Raw genomic sequence first — 22033 nt, forward strand, 5'->3', positions numbered from 1 at the left:
GGTATACTACGGCATTGACTGTCAGGAATACTCTAGGACCGCCTCACAAAGGATGCATATCATGCTGCTACACAGACTTGTGGTCTACCATCTTTGTAGCTCGCTCCGAATCTACTCTTAAGCCGGACCACGCTATGGATGCCCTCCTGAAGGAGATCATGCAATGGATACCAAGATGTCAGACCTCACAGCGAGGTGCTATAAGCCTAGATATTTTCCAGACCCAATTGGATACAGTGGACCAGAGGTTGGATTGAGTTGAATCCAAATATGAGGCTTAGTCGCATTGGGGCAAAGACATTGAATTCTTGAGGCTCAAAGTCACCGACCTGGAAGATAGGGCATGTCCAAATAACTTCTGCACTTATTGTATCCCAGAGGAATCGGAGAAAGGAGATATGGTATTATTGCTGCATGATATGCTGGCTATGCTACTTGGCCTGCACCTCAATGAACCTCTGGAGTTCCAGAGGGCACACCGTGTCAGGACACTCTCTGCTACCACTTCACACTCCCCTCACCCATGAATAACACATGCATATCAACACCAACATGCTCTATTCATCCTGCATGCAGAACGTCGCTCAAAAAAACTCCCGCTTTTTCTCAGAGGCTTACTAGCTAATTTAAAAAGCCAGATATTTGGGTGGTACCTGCTCATGTATTACAACCTTCTGTGAGAATCATATGATGCAAAAGAGATGTCAAGGAAGGATGTGTGGTGGTGAGGCAGTTGCTGAAGGAAGGCTTGAAGGAGAATGCGTGTCGTTGGTGGCTGAGGAAATATACTGTTATACTTGAAAAAATCAATCAATAAATCAATCAGCAGATTTGTATAGCGCGCTACTCACCCGCTAGGGTCTCAAGGCGCTGGGGGGAGAGGGGAAGTCGCTACTGCTCGAACAGCCAGGTCTTGAGTTGTTTCCTGAAGGAGAGATGGTCCTGGGTCAGCCGTAGGTGGGTGGGGAGGGAGTTCCAAGTCTTGGCCGCCAGGCGGTGGTTCTGCGAATTCGTGGTACAGTGGCGAGGGCGAGGCTGGCGGATCGGAGCTGGTGGGTGGGTGTGTAGAATCTGAGGCTATTGAGGTATTTGGGGCCCATGTCGTGGAGAGCCTTGTGTGCGTGGGTGAGGAGTCTGAACGTGAACCTCTTGCTGATGGGTAGCCAGTGCAGATCTCTCAGATGGGCAGAGATGTGGCTGTGACGGGGGATGTCCAGGATGAGTCGTGCAGAAGCGTTCTGTATGTGCTGGAGTCTTTTTTGGAGTTTGGCTGTGGTTCCTGCGTAGAGGGTGTTCCCGTAGTCCAGTCGGCTGGTGACGAGGGCCTGGGTGACCGTCTTCCTGGTTTCGGTGGGGATCCACCTGAAGAGCTTTCGGAGCATGCGTAGGGTGGTGAAACATGATGACGAGACGGCGTTGACTTGCTTGGTCATCGTGAGGGAGGAGTCCAGGATGAAACCCAGGTTGCGTGCATGGTCAGTTGGCTTGGGGGCGGTGCCCATGGCAGAGGGCCACCAGGAGTCGTCCCAGGCAGAGGGGGATGGTCCTAAGATGAGGACTTCCGTCTTGTCCGAGTTCAGTTTCAAACGGCTGAGCTTCATCAATTTTGCAATGTCTTTCATTCCTTCGTGGAGGCTGGTTCTGGCGGTGGCGGGTTCGTTGGAGAGGGAGAGGATTAGCTGGGTGTCGTCGGCGTATGAGATGATGTTTAGGTTGTGTTGGCGTGCGATGGCTGCAAGGGGGCTCATGTAGACGTTGAAGAGGGTGGGGCTGAGCGAGGATCCTTGCGGCACGCCGCAGATGACTTCAGTTGCCGCGGATCGGTAGGGGGGGAGGCGGACTCTCTGGGTTCTTCCGGCAAGGAACGAGATGATCCACTCCAGGACCTTCCCTTGGATTCCAGTGTTGCTGAGGCGCTGTATTAGTGTGCGGTGGCATACGGTGTCGAATGCTGCTGAGAGGTCCAGGAAGATGAGGGCAGCTGTTTCCCCGTTGTCGAGCAGGGACCTGATGTCGTCGGTGGCTGCGATGAGGGCGGTCTCGGTGCTGTGGTGCGCTCGGAAGCCGGACTGCGAGGGGTCGAGGGATCCGTTAGTCTCGAGGAAGGCGGAGAGTTGGTTGTTGACGGTCTTCTCGATGACTTTTGCAGGGAAGGGGAGGAGCGAGATGGGGCGGAAGTTCTTGAGGTCTGAGGGGTCTGCAGTGGGTTTCTTCAGGAGGGTGCTGATCTCTGCGTGCTTCCAGCTCTCCGGGAAGGTGGCGGATATGAAGGAGTTGTTGATGATGTCCCGAAGTTTGGGTGCGATGATGGAGTCGGCTTTGTTGAAGATGTGGTGTGGGCAGGGATCGGCTGGGGAGCCCGAGTGGATGTGTTCATCGTGTGGGTGGTATCTTCCGTGCTGACCTGAGTCCAGGAGCACAGGGTGGTGGTGGGGGGTGTAGGTTCGGTGGTGGGGTACGAGTTCTGAGCGCCGAAGCTGTCGTGTATGTCGACAATCTTACGGTGAAAAAAGGTGGCCAGAGAGTTGCAGAGGTCTTAAGGAGGCGTGATGTCGTTGTTGCTGGCGTTGGGGTTGGAGAGCTCTTTCACGACGTTGGAGAGTTCCTTGCTGTTGTGGGTGTTGTTGTCCAGTCGTTCTCTGAAGGATGACCTTTTGGTGGTGCGTATCAGCTGGTGGTGTTTGCGGGTGGCGATCTTGAGGGCTGTCATGTTATCCATTGACTGGTTGTGGCGCCAGGCTTTCTCGAGGTCACGGCAGGATTTCTTGGAGACTTTGAGATCGTTGGTGAACCACGCGGCTTTCGTGCTGTTGAGGTTGCTGGGGGGGGTTTCAGTGGAGCAAGGGTGTCGGTGATCCACTGTGTGAGGTTGCGGGCTCCTTCGTTGGGGTCCGTGGTGTTGGTGGGAGGATTTAGGCTCAAGGAGGTGGTGAGTCAGTCAGTGGTGATCTTGCAGTGGTGATCTTGCTCCAGCATCTTCGGGGGGATTGTTGAGGGCGGTGGTGGGTCGTTGTTTTCCTGAAGTTGAAGTGTACGCAGCTGTGGTCGGTCCAGTGGAGCTCGGTGGTGTGGCTGAAGGAGATGTGGTTGCTGGAGGAGAAGACGGGTTCGAGCGTGTGGCCGGCGTAATGGGTGGGGGTGTTGACCAGTTGCTTGAATCCGAGGTTGGCGAGGTTGTCTAGTAGGGCGGTGGTGTTGTTGTCCTGGTCGTTCTCCAGGTGGAAGTTGAGGTCTCCTAGGAGGATGTAGTCAGGGGAGGCGAGGGCGAGCGGGCTGATGAAGTCTGCGATGGCCTCGCTGAAGTGTGAGCGTGGTCCCGGGGGTCTGTAGATGAGGGTTCCTCTGTGGGTGGTCTTGGGGTCTGTGTGAATCTGGAAGTCCAGGTGCTCTGCGGTGGCGAGGGTGTCGTCGGTGTTGGTCGTGATACGGATAGTGTTTCTGTGGGCGATGGCGATGCCTCCTCCGGTCTAGTTGACGCGGTCCCTCCGGATGATCTTGTAGCCGTCCGGGATGGCAATGGCGATGTCGCGGGCTGAGGAGGCGTTCATCCAGGTTTCCGTGAACAAGGCGACGTCTGTTGCGGTTTTGTCCAGGAGGTCCCATAGTTTGACGGCGTGCCTGTGGATAGAGCGGGTGTTGAGCAGGATGCACTTGAGGTGGTTGTTGTTGGCGGCTGTTTTGGCTTGCGCGGTGCAGGACCGAGTGCAGGTGAAGCAGCAGGTGTGGCAGGTGAAGGCTCCGTGGGTGCGTTTCGGGGTGGCTTGGTAGCAGGCTGGATGTCGGCCGGTGTTGAGTGCGTGGAGGGTGGCGGCGTCGTAGCTCAGTCAGGTTGGCTGGCTCTGGCGGGGTCCAGGGGTTCTGGCGCTGGGCGCGGTCCAGGCGTGGACGGGCGTAGACGGGCTTGCCTTCGGCGCGCAATTGGTGCACCCGCTGTGCATGGCCGCTGGGCGTACGTGCGGTCCCCGCCATTTATGGCAAAGTGGGAGGGAGGAGCAGCTGGGAGGCGGGAGCGGGGCGGCGAATGGGGAGCGGGAGTCAAGAGAAGGGGGCGGGGCCGCAGGAGAGCAGCAGTGGGGAGCAGAGGGGGGTCCCCACTGCTGTGTTGGAAAGAGCGGGAAAGCGGAGCGGGGGAGAGTGAGGGCAAGCCTGGGCAAGCCTGGAGAGCGAGGGCAAGCCTGGCAAGCCTGGAGAGCGAGGGCAAGCCTGGAGAGCAGGGGCCCTAAGGAGAGGCGGCAGCAAGAGGGCCAAGCAGGCAGTGGCAGCAGAATCCGGGCACACGGGGGCCGTGCGGTAGTGGAGTGACCGGGTCAAGGGTATGGAATGCAGCGGGCAAATGTGCCCTGCAACTCTAAAAGACAAGCAGCTATTTGAGGAAATTTCAAGTATGAGAGAGCGTTTAATCATACATTTAATTTAAACATTTAAGAATTAGGTTACAGTGCAAAGAATAAATAAATGAGCCTGATGTGTTTTCTGGTGCCATGTCTGAACTGGGGTGGCCGAGTGAGCTAAAGAATGGTGATGGATTAAACCCGGATCAGTTGACTGGGGGTGAGTGTTTGATTTGCTCAAACGCTCCATCCATCATCCCCTTTTGTATCGCTTTGTTCGCCCTAAGTGTGGCAGGGTATGCTCAGACGTGAGTCCCTTGCTCACTTGGCCACTGGATTCAAGATAGCCTGGCTGATGAGGATTATGAATCCGAAACCGGTCCCGTGATGCTTGTTTCCGGTCCAGGGAAGACATGGCTTGGCAGTTCGGGCTGGACTGTTCCCATGAGGCACAGGGTCAGACTGATTTGCATATAGCCATGTCTGAACTGGGATGGCCGAGTGAGCTAAAGAATGGTGATGAATTAAACCCAGATCAGTTGACTGGGGGTGTGCTCCGTCCATCATCCCCTTTTGTATCGCTGTGTTTTCTGGTGCAGCAGCAACTGTGTTTTCTTTTAAATGGAGGCTGGTTTTTTTTCTTAGGGTCAATGGTTTCTTCTAACCTTATTTTTCCAAGAGACTTTGATGCAGGGGAGGAGAGTGAAAAGAACTGCAATCAAACATTTCCAAAGGGATGGAGTGCTGGGGTTGAGGTGGGTGGGGTAGGGTGGATAGAGAACACAATCAGCCTGCAAGGAATTTGCCTCGCACTTTGTACCACTTTTTCATAGTAAATGGACAGACAGTCTATTTAAAGAGAGCTAAAAACACAGCTTTAACTTGTTGTTCTGGGAAACACAGCCAAAGCAGCACTTAAAGTAAGGCATAAGTTTAGAGCAAAAACATGTATTTAACTGGGGAATGCTGGCTTCAACTTGTTACAGCTGACTAAATTTACACAAATGAAATCAGCATGAGGGAAGGCAACAGTGTTTATAAAAGGTGAGACTGCGCCAATGAATTCCAAGCCAGAATGAGCAGCTCTTTAAGGGAATTAGAAAGATGAAAGACTTTTAAATAATGTATGATAAAGGTTACAGCAGAAATTGCATTGGATCCTTCAAAGGAGCAGGAGGCACGGCAGGAGAGTCAGCAGTAACACAACTGTGGCATTATTAAGAATGTTATATTTGAATGTAAGCAACTAGGGCGCTGAAGCTGATCACAGACAAACAGTAATAGGGCAGAAAACCAAGAAAAAAATAGTCCACCAGAGAACAGATAAAGAACCAGCATGGAATGAGACATTATTAAGTCCCTGTTCTGTGGGAGGAACAGAAGAGAGAAAGGAGGGACAAAGAGACAGGACTGAGTCCTAGCAGGCAAGGATTTTTAAAGTACACTTGCATAGACAAATGAAAAGCAATTGCAAAAAAGGGGATGAACTAGAAGTCCACACACCGATTACAGCAGGTCTCGAAGAGACTGTGCATGCACTGCTTAGCTTGGCCTACAAAATGGGCAAGTCAGTCAGAGTCACCAATGGCTACCTTCAGTCTGGGAGCACTATTGTTCATTAAATGAGGACCGTTAATGACGCGCCAGAAGGATGTGGTGTCCTATGGCATACTGGCTTCAAAAAGGGATTCCCAACCTGTGGTCTTTAATTCCATCTTCCTTTTTTCAGTGCAAGGCTGTACCCAAATCTGCACATTCTCACTTCAAAGGACAGTGCGTTGAGTTACGAAGGGCTAACTTTAGAAGCTTTCGTGCTTTGGAGCAATTGCAATCAAACCAACATGGCCTATCGCTATTTGACTGGGGCAAGACTCTAATTAAGGCTTCTTTAATCCAACAGGAAATATTAAGTAATGCAACATTGATATCAACAAAGTTATATATGACGTACAGGCAAATGTCAAAAGCATCCCTGTGATCAGTAACCAATTTTGTTAGAAAATGATGACAATTGCCCAGGTACCAACACAGAGATTATGTTTTGAGTTCCTAATACAGAATTATCTATAATACATTCAACATGAATATTTTTGTGTTCCCACACCGGTTTAAAGTGAATTCCCTGGGGTTGTGGTCACTTATAACAATAGGATAGGTCATACAATTACATAGAAGAAATTCCAGTTTATGAGAAGAAAGAATATAATCAATAACGGTATTGTGACCACCGCCATTAAAAGTGGAATTAAAAGAAGCAGGGGAAGTACACAAGTCATTTGTACAGGCAAGGTCAAATTTTGACATTAAATCATTCAATTTCATCCCATTATCACTATGCAGGAAATGAGTTTGATCATTGTCATTTAAATGCACCATACTACAAACCATTGAGGCAGGTAGATGACATAAATGAATATTAAACTTGCCACCCCACAATAAAAGTGTTTCCTTACCTTCACAGTAACATAATTTATCCAACTCAGACTCTAGTTGGAATACAACATTAATGGTCTCAGGTATTCATGCGTTATTTTAAAAGTCATCAGTTATGAAGTTCAGGTTGTCCAAGAATTCACAAACAATAATTAAATAACAGGGCGGGACGATACTACTTTGCTCATAGGATAGGGCAATAAGTTTGAAACAAAACTGGACAACCCCGTCTTAGATCTGTCAGCTTGAGATAGTACTAAAGGTTGTTAGAATGTCTTAAATCCATTAATATGAATAGGCTCTAATGCCCAAGTCTCCTAGGAACAGAGAAACAAAACTGTTGTTATAAAATCCTTCCAAGGTGGCAACTCCCCAAAAAAAAATCAGGGTGGGGAGGACAATGGGACACAGTCACAGGCAAAGAGACTAGAGGAACATCTAGGGGGAGGGGGAGGTGGGGATGAGCATGGCCTAGCTGTAATATCCTCTGCGCTAAGCGTCAAGAGTCTCAAGATCCGTGAATGGGGGGACAACTGAGAGATGGGGGTTCTCCGGCCTGAATGGGAAACAATTGTTTCCATCCAGCTCAGCCACTGAGGAAAATCGATTCTGGGTAGTGATCATGGGGGGGAAATCAGTGAGCAGAATGTGGTCTGGCCGGGAAATGAATAAAGCCACTTCTTCAAGTTTTGGGGATGATAGAAATAATCCAATGGAAGAGTTATCACTTGATGTTAGAAGGAGATGGTGAACTGATTCTAGTTCTGTGCAGAATTACCTGTACCAAGCAAGGGGATTTGAAAGACATGACTACACAATCTCCTGAGAGGGATTTTATGCCTCTTCCGATCCAACTGACCCTTCAAACTATTTTTAAGTCCTCAAGGAGGGCTTTAGTGAGTACCGCTTTTCTGCCCACCCAGTAAATTGATTGTTTCTTTAACTGTCCCAGGACTCAAACGCAGGATGTGAAAGAGTCAGTACGTTCCCTAAAAATCACAACAAAGCGAATGACTTCAGGTGGAAGATCCCGGGCGTTTGTTGGACCCCCTGATATAATGACAATCAAAGTGGTGTTGGGCTTATTGGGACGCATGTTAATATGCAAGGTCAGATGGCCTGTATTATTGGCTGGTGAAATAGCAGGATAAGGTTCAGGAGGAGGACAAGTAGGAAGGTAATTAGTACAGGGCATAAAATGTAGATCTGGGTGAACAATAGGGAGGGATGGTAGTCGTGTTCAGATTTTGCTGCGAGCTATGTCTGACATGAGCTTGCAAAAGTTCTAGGCAACTGGCAGTTGTGTTTTCATCTAAAGTTAATCAGATAGACAGAGAATCTAATGAAGAGTTAACTAGGGCTTCCAAAGTGTGAACGGATGCAAGTAAATGGTTAAATTTCTCTGAGTTTACTACTTTTAGAATGAGGCCTGTATGGTTTAACCTCAGTCAAAGAGGAAATGCCCCAATGGCTACTGATACACTTACCATACAACTCTTGCACACTGCCTCACACCAATAACAGGAGAGTGGACAAAGGATGTGATCAACAAATACCCAAACTAAAAGGGGATACAATTTTTATTAAAAAACATAAATCAAATCATATTCAATTGACATAGGCTAAAAAACAATACACCGTGTTTAAAAATGTCAGAATGACATAGGGTTAAACCCACAGTACATTATTATATCATACAGTATCATTACAAATTGAGAACAAAGGAAGAGAGAACAATAGTTCCTAATTCTAGAGGACACCACTAAACCAGGTTAATGTTCAATTGTAACCACAGTAGGTGAGATATCATATACAATTCATGCAATGTAATTGCCCCAACTGATTTTAAATGGTTTCCTCTTCACTGAGCATCAACATGTTTCAGTGGGCCTTTAAATGCAAGTCCACCACCGTCTTCAGGAAAATCAAATACGTCCCAATCACAATGTTATTAGTCTGTAAAAATAAACAAACAATGAACATTACACAGTCCCTACAATAAGGATACACCCACTTGAATCCCCCTTTGTTAGATACTCCATCCCTATGTCCAAAACTCAACCTACTGGTGATATATATGGAGGCACACATGTATACATCCCACGCATTCATAACCCATAGGGGTGTAGAAGCCCATTAAGAGCATCAAAACCTGAGTACTCATCCCGTCCGCATATTATTAATTGTGAAAAAGAGGCATTTATTTATTTATTTTTGAAATTTATACAGCGCACTGTTGCCCGTAGGTGTCCTGGCGCTAAGTAATGCTCCAAAGCAAGGCCATGTAGAGATCAGAGTGTAAATAGCCAGGTCTTAAGGCCTCTCCTAAAGGCCAACAAATCTGTCACCTTTCTCAGGGCCAGGCATCCCACCTTCTTTTAAGAAACTTAAGAGGTTATCCCAATATCCTCAAGCCAGGGCACCTAACCACCTCCCTCTAATTGGACCATCAAAGTTCCAAAACAACGCTCTATCCGATTATATAGGTATTCCTGTATTTCCAGGGCTAGCAAATGCCTCCGAATCGGCAATACCACACGGTACTCGAAAAAGGGCATGCCTGCCACAAAATAAATTTATATTAGGCACTTCATCAGACCTACAATTGTACACAGTATAATACCTAAATAAGGCCACACAGGATTACATTAGTCAGAGTAACTGTTAAGTCCACTACCGCGGGCTATAAAATCAGGCTACCAAGAACCATTCATCATAAAAAGATTCTCAAAAACAGGAAGCCTGTATATATAAAAACAAACACAAAATGGCATTGCTCTAATTAGCCATTCAGATATATACGTAAGAAAAACTCCATTGATATACTCCACCAGTATTCACCTTCAAATGTTGTGATGCTTTGCTGCGCAATGGTACCTCACTAATTTTCAAATAATTATTTCAGTCCCACTCGGGCCGGTTAACATCTAAAAACAGGACATAAATTGACAATAGGGCTTAAATAATCTTTCATAACTGCCTGCTTCTATATATCTCATTGCAGTACATTAGCCATTAGCCAAATATTAAAATTCTTAACTCCTATCTTTCTTATTATTAAAGCGAGTCTAGCATCGCGTATTTACCTCATCTGGCCTCAGACAGGTGCAGACAGTCCCGCTCTTGGCCTGGTCTTGGCCTGGGCATGCGCCCGGGCATGTCTTGTGAAAGAGATTAAGTGCTTCAGAGCGTGGTGAGCGTTGTGGCCCCTCCTCCTGGCCACACAGATGTTGCAAAGACTGCTGGGGAAAGTAGTCCCACCCCAGCAGCTCAAGAAGTAGTTATGGAGTCCTACGTTGCAGGAGAGAATAATTGCTCAAGAGCGTAGTGAGCATTGTGCCCTCTCCTACTGGCCTCATAGAGGATGCAAAGACTGCTGGGGGACAAAGTCCCACCACAGCATCTCAGAAAGAGCAGTTACTGAGTCCGCTTTCTAGGAGCATGAAAGGAGCAGAGGTCAATTTTTTGGCTATAGAAAAGAGGCATGGCTGTAAACTGGGTTCTAAGAAAACTGAGGAATTTTATTTGTTGTAGCAAATATATGGCGAAGACATATCATAAACTTCTTAAGAAGGTTTTCATGAAGAAGAGAATTGATCCCATCTTTGGTCGTATCAGGAAATGGGTTGTTGCACTTCGAGAGTACCACTCTGAGATGTGTTATCTTTCTGGAGCAAAACATTGCCTTGCTGAATCTATATCTAGACTCTGGTGGGAAGAGCAGTCTTAACAATCGGATTATGAGTGTGGTTGTCTGGATGCCTGGGTATTAATGGTTATAGTATTGGGGAATCCATTAGAAATGAAGATGAGTGAGTGGCTGAATTGAATAAGAACTCTTGTTCTTCAGGTGGCGATAGGTTGTTTAAAAAATGGGGGGGTGCAATGACAAGAAAGGTAAGATGTTACATAGAGGTTTTTGGTATATTAAGGATGAGCTGTAGCACAAAAAGGATTTGTTGATGAGAGGTTCAAGGCTTTTTCCTCCTGAGAGCCTGAGAAAAGTTCTGATAGAGTTTGGGCAGAATATACCATTTCCAATACTATAGAGTCCAAGGATTTTATTGAATTTTTAGATGAGATTTTTGCCCGAGGAGGTTTTCCTGAGACTATGTTGACAGATAATCGTGTCCAACTGGCCTCAAAAGAGATAGAGGAATTTCTGTCAGAAAGAGGAATCGACCACAAGAGGTACTCTCTTTACCATCCAGAATCTAATGGCATGGCTGAGAGCTTCAATAGCTGAAGTAGAAAAGTACATCAGGGTGTACAGGCTGCCCCCTCAATTCATCACTGGTGCCACTCCATTTGAAATTTTAGGAGAAGAGAACTTAACTCTCTTGTGAGTCCGGCTTGGGTGAAAAACAAATGTTTGGAAACACAGGATTGTAAGAGTCATAGTACCCTTGTGAAGGAGGCGGAATGGAGGATATGTGAAGCAAACAAAGTTGAAAAAAAGAAAGAGTGGTACGATTTATCAAATGCAACCAGAGACATTGCAGTGAAGTGTGGGGATGTGGTGAAAATTAAATTATCTGGGCTTGTTCACACGTGGTCTAAATATTACTCTCCTATGAAAGTCATTAAAGCGTTTCACGATGCAGAAAAAACTGATGCTCAAAGAATATGGAATCTGAATAGAATTGTCAAATTACATAGCAATGGTATTGAAATCAGTGGTCAGTCAGGCAGAAAGGTTGCCCAACCTGATAAAAATTGATTTGGAGCTAACGATTCGCAGACTAATCTGATGAAAAGTATGAAGTGTGTCAGAAAACCAAAACACCTTTAAGACTTTGCGTAATATGTCAGAAAACGAAAACATCTTCCAGACTTTGTGTAATACCTGTGTATACCATTTTATCTAATGGATTGTCAGTACTCTAGAAGTTTCAAAATCCGTCTGATGTTTGTTTCATTCATTTATGTAATTATAGAGTTAAACTGTACTTTTGTATTGTATGCCAAGGTATGCTGTTATACTACATGGGAATTTGTTTTTTATTGTATTTTCAAATACACTATATGGCAATTTGTTTTCCTATTTTCTTTGTCTGTTTCATTTGTTGTGGAAAGAGAGATGTGTGGTATCTGCTTATGTATTATAGCCTTCTTTTAGAATCACCATTTGATGTCATAGAGATGTTATGGAATGTAGTGTGGTGCCGAGACAGATGCTGAAGGAATGTTTAAAGGAGGATGTGGGCAGTTGATGGCTGAGGAGATATAATGTTTGTTATATTATCTTACTATGCTCCTTTAAGTGCTCGTGAGGTTAGAGCTATAGAATGTTAGGTCATGTATGATTCTAGATTTGGTAGTCAGTTAGTGAGTTGCCTGAAGACTGTATGCACCTTTCCCTGGCACTCACCTGTTGTATTTATATTATTTAATGCTTGAACCAATAAAGGTATTTTAAATATATTTGACTCTTCCACTACAAATTGGCGATGAGGGAAACCGATACTGCCTCAAAGGGAAATTCGGATCGTACTACTTATCGACACCGTGACCGTCATTGTGAAGAGAAAATTGAATCACAACAGGAGGAACTCAGAGGGAACTTTATCGTTAGTGATTCGCTTCTACGTTATCTTTAAGGAACTGCTTGCAGCGATTTGTGGTGAGATTTACCTGTTGGATTGACCGCCTCCGGCTGCATTTTTCGAGCAGCAGCCGCATTCGGAGTTGGCGGAGTGCGAAGCTGGTGACGCGGGACTGTACTCCTATACGCGTCACTGGGTATGCGCAGACAGTAGTGTGCTGACGTCGGGAAAGCGGATTGACGTCAGCACGCAAGGTCACGCAACGTGAGCTTGCATGGGGGCCATTTTGGGTGGCTCTCACATCGATTACCACAGAGTGCTCACTGGTGGTCGAAATAGAGCATAAAACTATCTGAATTTAACGTTGCGAAATATGTGGAAAATCCTATTTGAAGAGTATACACAACCGCTAATACAACAGGTGAGAAAGTCGGGGAAAAGTTTTTTTTTTTTTTATTAGGGAAGTCTTTGTCCAAGGATACAGGACTACAAAGTTATACTGTTTATGGATGAAGGTGATAGCTCTGTAAGTGTAAACAGAGACATGGCACAACAAAACTTTTCTATTAGTTCTCCTGAACCGTTCTGGGCTGCTGGTGCACAACCTAATAGCAAATGGGATGAATGGAAGGAGTATTTTATAAATGATATAGAGGCAGTTGATGAAGCTAAGAAGATGAAAGCTGAACAGAAAAAAAGGATTTTGTTACATTCGTTAGGACCTATGGGTTTGAAAACATATTCACGGATGAATAAATGTGCTGATCCAGATTTAGATGCGTTTGAAAATACTATTAAATATATGGAGAAGTATTTTGTGCCAAAGGTATGTATTGGCGTTAAAAGGCATAAAGGAAACAAAGGAAACAAACAAGGAAGAGACAGTTGATGAGTAGATTGATGATTTAAAAAAACTAGCTATTCACTGCAAATTTGGAGGATTACATGATGATCTAATACGAGATCAATTAGTCATGCATAATAACAATTCTACACTACAGGACCGTCTGTGGGTAAATGGAGATGCACCACTAGATGACCCAGTAGCTATAATGAGAAAATCTGAAATGTCTGGTAGATGCGCAACAGTTGTTACAGAAGCAGACAAAGATGCAATTAAAACACCTGGAACTATATGCAGGGTCCATTGAGGAATTTTCATCAACAGCAACAAGGGAGATGGATGAATCAACCGATAAAGTATCAGAGTAAAGGAAGGAAAATAGAAGAAAGAAGATGCTATAGATGTGATAGTAGGGAACATTTGGCTTTCAGTAAAATGTGTCCAGCGCTGAGGAAGAAGTGTGGCATATGTGGACTTATGGGTCATTTTAGTAAAATGTGCCGAAAAAGGCAGCAATGTAAAATATATTTGGGATGAGGAAGGATGTAACGTGGAAGATGAAGTGGTAGATGAAGGGTGTGTGAAAAATGTGAGAGGGAATTATGTTATAATTATTTCGGGAAATTCCCTGGAAGGCAAGCCTATATACGAAATATCTTTGGGGGGAGTTATTGCGAATGTTTATGCGGATTCTGGATCCCCATACACCATTGTAAATGAAGAAATCTGGAAACAAAAATTTGTAGATAAGGTTGGAAAACATTTGAATGTGACGGATATTAGCCCTGTTAGCTACACTGGAGAAAAAATTGACATGTTGGGGTTCAGGTGCTTACCTTTTTATTCAAAGGAAGATCCACTAGAAGGAAATTGTATGTGGCAAAGGTTGGACCATCCATCCTGGGATGGTATGATCAGAAGAATTTAAACATTATATTGGACCCCAATAGCAAAGAATTTTTTTTGATTATGGATGAATGCAGTAAGCTGGGTGATGTGCTATGTAAAAGTTTTCCAAACGTTTTTAGTGAAGAGTTGGGAGCACTAAAAGTGTTTGAGCACAAAATCGTACTAAAGGCTAATGCTGAACCCAAAGTACACAAAGCAAGACCCATTCCCATGCTAATCAGAGGGGAAGTTAAGAAAGAGATGCAAGGTTTACTATCTAAAGGAGTAATTGAAGAGATTGAAACATCCAAATGGATTTCTCCGGTTGTGGTTGCCCGGAAACCCAACGGAAAAATTCGTTTTTGCATTGATTTGCACCACCTGAATAATAACATTGTAATTGAAAAGTTTCCCCTGCCAAAAATTAACGAAATGGTGTCTTCAATGAGAGGGGCCACATGGTTTTCCACAATTGATATCTCTGCCGCATATCATCAGGTGGAACTAGAACTAGTCTAGGAAACTCACAGCTTTTATCACGCCTTTTGGCTGCTACCAATTCAGGCGCATGCCTTTTGGGCTGGCATCTGCCGCGGCTGTCTTCCAGCGCCTTATGCATAAACTGTTTGGTGATATGGATATGGTTTCTTTCTTCCAGGATGACATTTTAGTTGCGGCAGCAGAAAAAATGAATGATGATTTGAAATTGAAGCAGGTGTTGGAAACATATCAATCAGCTGGGTTGACAGTAGAATTATCTAAATGTTAATTTGGTCAAAGAAGCGTGTCATATTTGGGCCACATTATTAGTGAACAAGGGGTCAGACCTAAACCTACGTTAGTGGAAAATATTGTAAAATCGCCTGCACCTACTTCTAAGGAAGAAGTGAGAGCGTTTCTTAGCATGGCTGAGTATTGCGCAAAATTTATAAATAATTTTGCATCAAAAGTATATAACATTTGTGCCTAACTCAAGAAAAATACAAAGTTTGAGTGGACTAATGCGTGTGAGGAGGAGTTCACACTGATCAAAGTTGATTTACAAAATGTGAATGCCTTCGCCAGTTTTGACCCTAATTTGGATTGTTTGTTAACAACTGATGCGAGTGATAAAGGCCTGGGAGCGGTATTATCACAAAAAGGGTTAGATGGCAAGGAAAGAATAATTCTGTTTGCTTCAAGAGCCCTCTCTCCTGTAGAAGGAAGGTATCCCATTATAGAAAGGGAGACTTTGGCTTGTGTGTGGGCCTTGGAACACTTTCGGGCCTTTGTGTGGGGCAAACCGGTTGTTATTCGTACCGACCATCGACCTTTAATTCATATTTTGTCATGTGAAGGTATTTCTGGTGCTTCTGCGAGACTGGCAAGAATGTCAATGCGAATAAAAGAGTACATTTATAAAATGGTTTACTTACCTGGAAGAGATAATCTTATTGCAGATTGTTTATCCAGATTACCGTCTCCACTTGAGGAGTGTGTTGATGATCCCTGGGGTAACTTCAGTGTGGCGTTGGTACACGATTCTGGTGTGGCTGTCATTAGTAAAGATGAGTGGATGGAAGAGCAGAAGAAAGATACTGTTTTGAGGGATGTGAAGGAGTACATTTGCAAAGGTTGGCCTAGGAAAAACAATATCAAAGGATGTTTAAATGCTTTTTGGGAAGTTCGTATGGAACTATCTGATAGCTGATAGCTGATTGAAAATTGAATAAAGATCAAGTTTTAAACTTCCAGAACTTGTGTTTGGCTTCGCTTAGGGAAAATGAATGAGAATACTCAAACCTCTGATTAACACTGTATAATGTTTATTATCTAAAAACATATGTAAAATTGTCTTACTAGAAGGGTGCGGAACCATAATTTTGTGTATTGAACTAGAAGAGATAATGAGAGCTTCTCTCATCTAATCTTCATGGGACATAGGAGATTGTGTCTCAGGCTATCGGCACCTTCGCTTTATTCTTCAGTAACTGAAGGGGACGTTAGACCGGTGCGGGAATCAGTGCTTTGATCCCCTTTTCTTTTTAGAAATATATTTATTTGACTCTTCCACTACAATTTTATACTCAAAATAAAGACAGAAAGGCTGCTGATTCATCTTTATTACAATTTGGCAACAGGCTGGTGCCTCTATACGGCCAGTGGGGTTAGAGTAGTCAGTCATTTGCCAGATGTGCCATGCAGTTCTCCTCTCATGTTCAGAGGCATTACCTGTCTGGATCAGAGCCGGACTGGCTACCGGGCAGTTGTGTGTGCTGCCGAGCAGGGGGATGATTTCTCCGTGGTATGGGCGTATTTCGTGTTGATGGGGACCTGCGTGCGCTTTGAAAAAAAAAAAGGAAAACAAATTTCGTTTTGCACACACAGGTCCCCATCAACGAAAGCATCCCCCTGCTCGGCAGCACACACAACTGCCCGGTAGCCAGTCCGGCCCTGGTCTGGATATCTCCCATTTCATTATAGAATGATCAGAAAAGTCCTTCCACTGCTTACCCAGAGGTCAAGTATCTTCTCCTTATTGGATACTTGGGTTAATTCAAAGATGCTTTGAACTTTTCTTTGTTTTGTCTTCTTTCAGTGGTGTTCCTGACCATTGCAATGGCCGTTTACACTGGGAAAACTGTGAGAAATGTCAACCATGACCACTCCGTATTAACGTATGGCTGGTCTTTCTACATTGGATGGGCAGCTTTTCCGTTTCTATGCATCACAGGTCGGTATTCTGAAGTCTGACACTCATTTACCAATCTTACTTGCTGGCTGCTACTACAACCCAGTCACTCAGTCAGAATGTTTTGTCTGCTCTCATCCTGAATGAGGATGGTAGAGGACAGTTTCTAGCAGGGTCATATGCTCATGGAGAAAGAGGTGTACCTTGCTTCCTCAAAAAAAATCCCTTTCGACTTGGAGGTGACTTGTATGAAGAGTTGCCCTTACTTTGGGTTCAACTTCATCAGGTATCACAAGACCGTGTCCACATCGACTCCCCCGTCCCTTTTGAATCCAACATACATTTCAGAATTTCATCTCTGGAATTTCAACACCATCAAGCCATTTTTAGCCAGAGACTCAAGACATTAAGCAGTCTTTGAGGCACCAAGCTAGATAGTTTTTGACACCGCATGACTGGGAGAGGGAGAGTTATTCAACCCACTGAATTGATGACAATGGTTCTTTTCGACCCATTGAATTATGTTGGACTGTTTTTGGTCCATTAGGTTCTTTGCTTATTCTTAGGAGTTTACCATATACCGTTTTGAACAAGTTTATCCTAGTGTGTGATTTATCTCATTCATATCAGACCTTTATCAAACTTAGCTTACACTTTAAGTCGCAAGGCTAGCCATTGTAGATGTCACACACTTTCTGAGAATACCTTGCTGCTTAGGCGAAACTATTGAGTACAGCAATTTCGAAACTGGCATTCTAAATTCACTCCAGTACATTGGAAAACACACACACACATGAAGAACACTTACAAGAAAAAGTTGATCAACTTCATGTCTTGGCTTCATGAGTTTGATCATTTTAGTGCTTAATAATAGTATAGAGGGTCAATCCTTTAAAACACCCTTTCGATCTCTAGCTCTTGCAAGTTTTTCTTTCCCTACATGCTTTTTCTGTCCCCCTCGCTTTTTAGCTTTTTTCTTTTACCCCTCACACTCTCTAATGTTCTATCCTGGCTATTTCCCATAATACTTCCATCACCGTACATAAAGGTGTGAATAAATTGTGATAACATTAAAATCTAATAATGGCAATGGTTAATTTCTTCGTCTGTCTTTCTCACTTCCTTCATCATCCGCCACTCTCCTTGCTTTTCTTTATCTTTCTTTTTCTCACATATTTAACTTGTTTTTCCCCTTTGGCTTCTCCTCTTTTCTCCATCTCTCTTCCTTATTGTTCAACTCTCTCTTTCTGTGTCTTTTAAGTGATCTTTTGGTTGGTCTCTCTCTCTCTCGGAGCTCTTTCTCTCTCTGTATCCTTTTCTCCTTTCACCCTCTCTCCGCCCTTCTTGAATACTTAGGGGTTGATTAGGATGGCAGATGGATCGCCATCGCAACCCGATTGTGTCTGCCGCGACACCCCCGCCATTATAATATAGCGGGGGTGTCGCGGCAGACACAAAGTGCGCCTGCCACTTTTCCGCCGGTCGGCAATCGTTCCGATTGTCGGCCAGGCAGACTTGGGCCACAATATGGTGGCCCTGTCTAGCAGGCACGAGCATTCATATTAGGAGGTGTGGCATTCAAGGCCTTTCCAGGGCGGCGATGCCGCCCTGGAAAGGCTGGCGGGGATTTTCTTTGGGGGCCCGTTGCTGGCCCCCAGGGGGTGGTGGGCTGCACTTGGGGGGGTACCTATTTTACCCCCTATATTACAATGCACAAGGTGGCAGGCACTGTGCGGTGCCTGCCACATTGTGAATGGTAATGCACAACATGGCATTTGACCATTGCAGCGGTGCTGCATCCAGCAGCACCTGCTGCAATGTTAAAATGCCTGATGCTACCGCGCGGTGGCGGGACCGCCGCATGTCTGGCGGGCGCTCCCATTACAGCTAGGATGTAAATGTAAATGTAGTGTATTTTGTAAAGCGCACAGCTGCCCCAACGGGGCGTCCCGGCGCTGTATAACGCTGTGGAACCCTTCCTGGCTCTCCCTGTGAGATGCCTCTCCTGGGCACCCCCAAGGTGAAGCCAGGCATCCCAGTGTTGATGGGGACGTTGTGGAGATTAAGCAAGCTTTTGCCCAGAGTTGCAGCGTGGGACCCATGATTAGAGTAGGGGCCGATGCGAGAATTATTGAGTCCGCGGACATTGAGCCCAAGACCCTGCCGCGTCGGGACTTGAACCCTGGTCCCGGGCCTGATCTCTGCTTCAGAGTCTGCCGCTCTAACCAGTGAGCCACACTTCTCCACCAGGATGGCGGGCGGACTTGAGTCCGCCCGCCATCCTAATCACCCCCTTAGTTTTCTGTATGTTTACCATCCTCCCCTCTCTCACCCTTTCTCTTCCTTACTTTCATTCTCTTTCGTCCTCTTCCCTCATCTTTTCCCTGCCTCTTACATTAACTTCTCTTTTTTCTCTTACCTCTCATTTCCTTTTATACCTCACCATCCATATTCCTCTCTCTTTCGACTCCGCCCTATATATAGTTTTGAATAAACTGTGCTACTATTAAAATCTAATAATTGTTTTTGTTTTTCTCTCTGCAGCTCTGTGCCATCTGTCTACATCCAGAGCATTGCCTGCTGCTGGTTACCAAAATGTCTGAGCTGACCAGCGCCAAATTCACTTCTTTTTAACCAGTTCCTTCATCTCGTTACCCCACTGCTTCCAGCAATGCTTACCTAGCACCTACCCCTCAGAAACATATTCATTCAACACCCTGTTCATTCCTAACAGCTGCTCCTGAAGAAAGAAAAACATATTTTGGGGCTTTCATGGAAACATCTCAATGCAAAGGCTAAGTCAGTGTCAGTAAGTCAGTGTATAAAATGCGCTCAGACAAGCCCTTCCCTCCATTGCCTGTAGAGGGAGACATTTTTAACAAGGGCAAAAAAAGTAAAATGCAATCCTTACCTGTTGGTAGCTGTGGCTGTTTTTGTATCCCAGGTCTATGGCATCATTGCACTAATGCAACCACTCAACAGATCTGAGTCTGACTTCATAGCCACAAGTCCAAGTCCCGCTGAGCCAGCTCAGCATTTCATCCTTCCAAGGTCGATTACAATGAGCACCCTCTTTAGTTGATAAACAACTATAATTCAGTACAAAGATGCCCCAAGAGATGCAAAAACACTGACGTTATTTCCCAGGAGTATTTTCTTTACCATATGGTTGATTCCCCCACTTCACTTAAAAACGTAGTTGAGAGGTGACTGGAAGTCATTATATCTTTGGATAACAAACTTAGATGTTTCTTAAAATATGACTTAATTTCCGGATGTGTTCAAATGTCTCTCTATCCGTCTCTCTCTCTCTATGTCTTTCTCTTGCACTTTCTTTCTCTCCCTGTCACTCTCGCTGACTCTTTCGCTCTCAATCCCTCTCTCGCACTCTGTCTTTCCCTCCCTCTCTCCCTCCGTCTCTCTCTTTCTCTGTCTCTTTCCCTCTCTTTCTCCCTCCACCCAGGAAGGTGGGTTTGCATAGAGTTGCTTGTCCCGCGTCTGCCATTTTATGAAAATAAAAACATGAAGAAAGTGACAATGATTGCAATTTTAATGATAAATAGTGATTGTGACAAATGTGTCGCCTAGAAATGTGAGAGAGCACCATGTTATTTTGAAATTTGTAGGGGTGCACTATAGTTCCAAGTAGTCAGCACCCACATATTTAGAGGACCTACTAATGTAGTATAGAGATGTAATCTTAGGCTGGGAAACAGCATGATATGTATGTGTTTATTAATCAGAGACTAATGGGAATTTAATCCAAATGCAGTGTTGCCTAATGCAGAAATGTAACCACATGAGAAATGTCGTATTGCTAATGAAATGCTTTGAATATGGGTTTAATATTGAATGAATTAATACAGGCTTTTAAAATGGAAGTTAGTGCTCACATTGAAAGTAGAATTTACGGGTTATAATAGTAGAATGCAATGTTGTGGTGTGTTAAGAAATGTATTTAAAAGTGCAGAGGCCTGAGACATGCTGAAGCCGTAGAGGCCTAACTATATTTTCTTTTGTTGGTCTTAGTCAAGAAGAAATTATTTTCTCCTTGGGGAAAGCTGTCCTCAGTAAAATATAAAATGGTAACTTCGAATGGTTGCAGAGATGTTCCCATGTATTTCAGCTTGCAGGTGCAAGGCCACAAGGCTCGTTAGGTAGAAGAGTCCATTGTTTAGGAGTTAGGATAGTAGGCGCGGATGGAGGAGAAGCTGCCAAGGAATTTGGGAGTGCAACATTTAGCGAGAAGGTGCCTGGGACCCAAGGACACACCAACAGACGCTGGATGGAAAGGTATCATGATGGAAAACTCCGAAGATCTTCACCTGCCAGAGGGGCGTACCTCTGGGCGTGTCGACTGGTTTTGGGATTTTGTATTAGGGACAGCACCCGAGGGTGGAGAGCAGGTTTTAAGAGGGCATTGACAGATCAGGATGTAGTAAGCTGTAAAAAGAGTGTCTTGGGAACTTAGGTAGAGTGAGGTGTAGAAGGAGCATCTTAGAACGAGCTCAATGGTAGATTATCTGCTTAGCCAAAAGTGAAGGTACTTCTTTGGAAGTCTTCACTGCTGACACCTTATTCTTGTCTGATGGGAATGTTATGTAGGGATGTCACCTTAGAATAGCGTAGGGACAGACTGATCACTTCCTTTTCCCTTTTTGTAAATGCAGTCCAAACTTCAAGCTGGGACTGTTCTTGGCTGCCTAATGTTACTTGAATTGACTTTGTTGTTTATTCTGAGTTGTCTGAGAATCTTGCGTAGAATTATGTTTGTATTAGTGGCAGTTTATTTTTTGAACCTTTTATTGAGATGTTTGTATGTTCAACTCTTTTTGGCTTTGTAATAAATCTTTAATAAATCTTTAAAATTTTCAATGGTAGTCAGTGGTCCTTTGAGTTAATTTGGATTTATTTGGAAGTCGTGTAAAGTTATCAATGCAGGATCTTTCTTTATACTTCTAGAACAGGGAAAAAGTTCAGTCGACCGGGTTTGAGATTCTAGAGATGGGTAAGAAAATCTAGATTAAAATCCCAGATTCCCCAGTTGGTAGCCAGAGGATGGTTCCCTTTCTAGGGTAGGGAAAGATCTGATCTAGATTAGGATAAGAAGTTCCCAAGGCCAGGGGATGATTGCCCAGCGGATTGTCGGTGGAAGATGGCGCTCCATGGAAACTGACGGAGAGTGACGGTGCGGGGAAAAAGCCGCAGTTTGTGGGAGAGTGAGTATGAATAGGGTTCTATGTTGTTAGATTGCGGTGTTTATATGTTGTGTCGTGTTGAAATGTCTTGCGGAGTTCGGATGCCTTTTGTATGAAAGGAG

General features: G+C 44.7%; 1 protein-coding gene across 1 annotated transcript in view; it reads left to right on the top strand.

Moving 5' to 3' along the window:
- Positions 1-21588, top strand: part of LOC144770725 (lens fiber membrane intrinsic protein-like) — a 62838-nt gene extending 41250 nt beyond the window's left edge. The window contains exons 4-5 of the mRNA XM_078655459.1: positions 16621-16755; positions 19258-21588. Of these exons, the coding sequence (XP_078511585.1) occupies positions 16621-16755; positions 19258-19316 (194 nt within the window). The 3' untranslated portion in view covers positions 19317-21588. The remainder of the gene's footprint in view (positions 1-16620; positions 16756-19257) is intronic.
- The last annotated feature ends 445 nt before the right edge of the window (positions 21589-22033 follow it).

The sequence above is a fragment of the Lissotriton helveticus genome, chromosome 7 (assembly GCF_964261635.1).
Source record: "Lissotriton helveticus chromosome 7, aLisHel1.1, whole genome shotgun sequence".
NCBI lineage: Eukaryota > Metazoa > Chordata > Amphibia > Caudata > Salamandridae > Lissotriton > Lissotriton helveticus.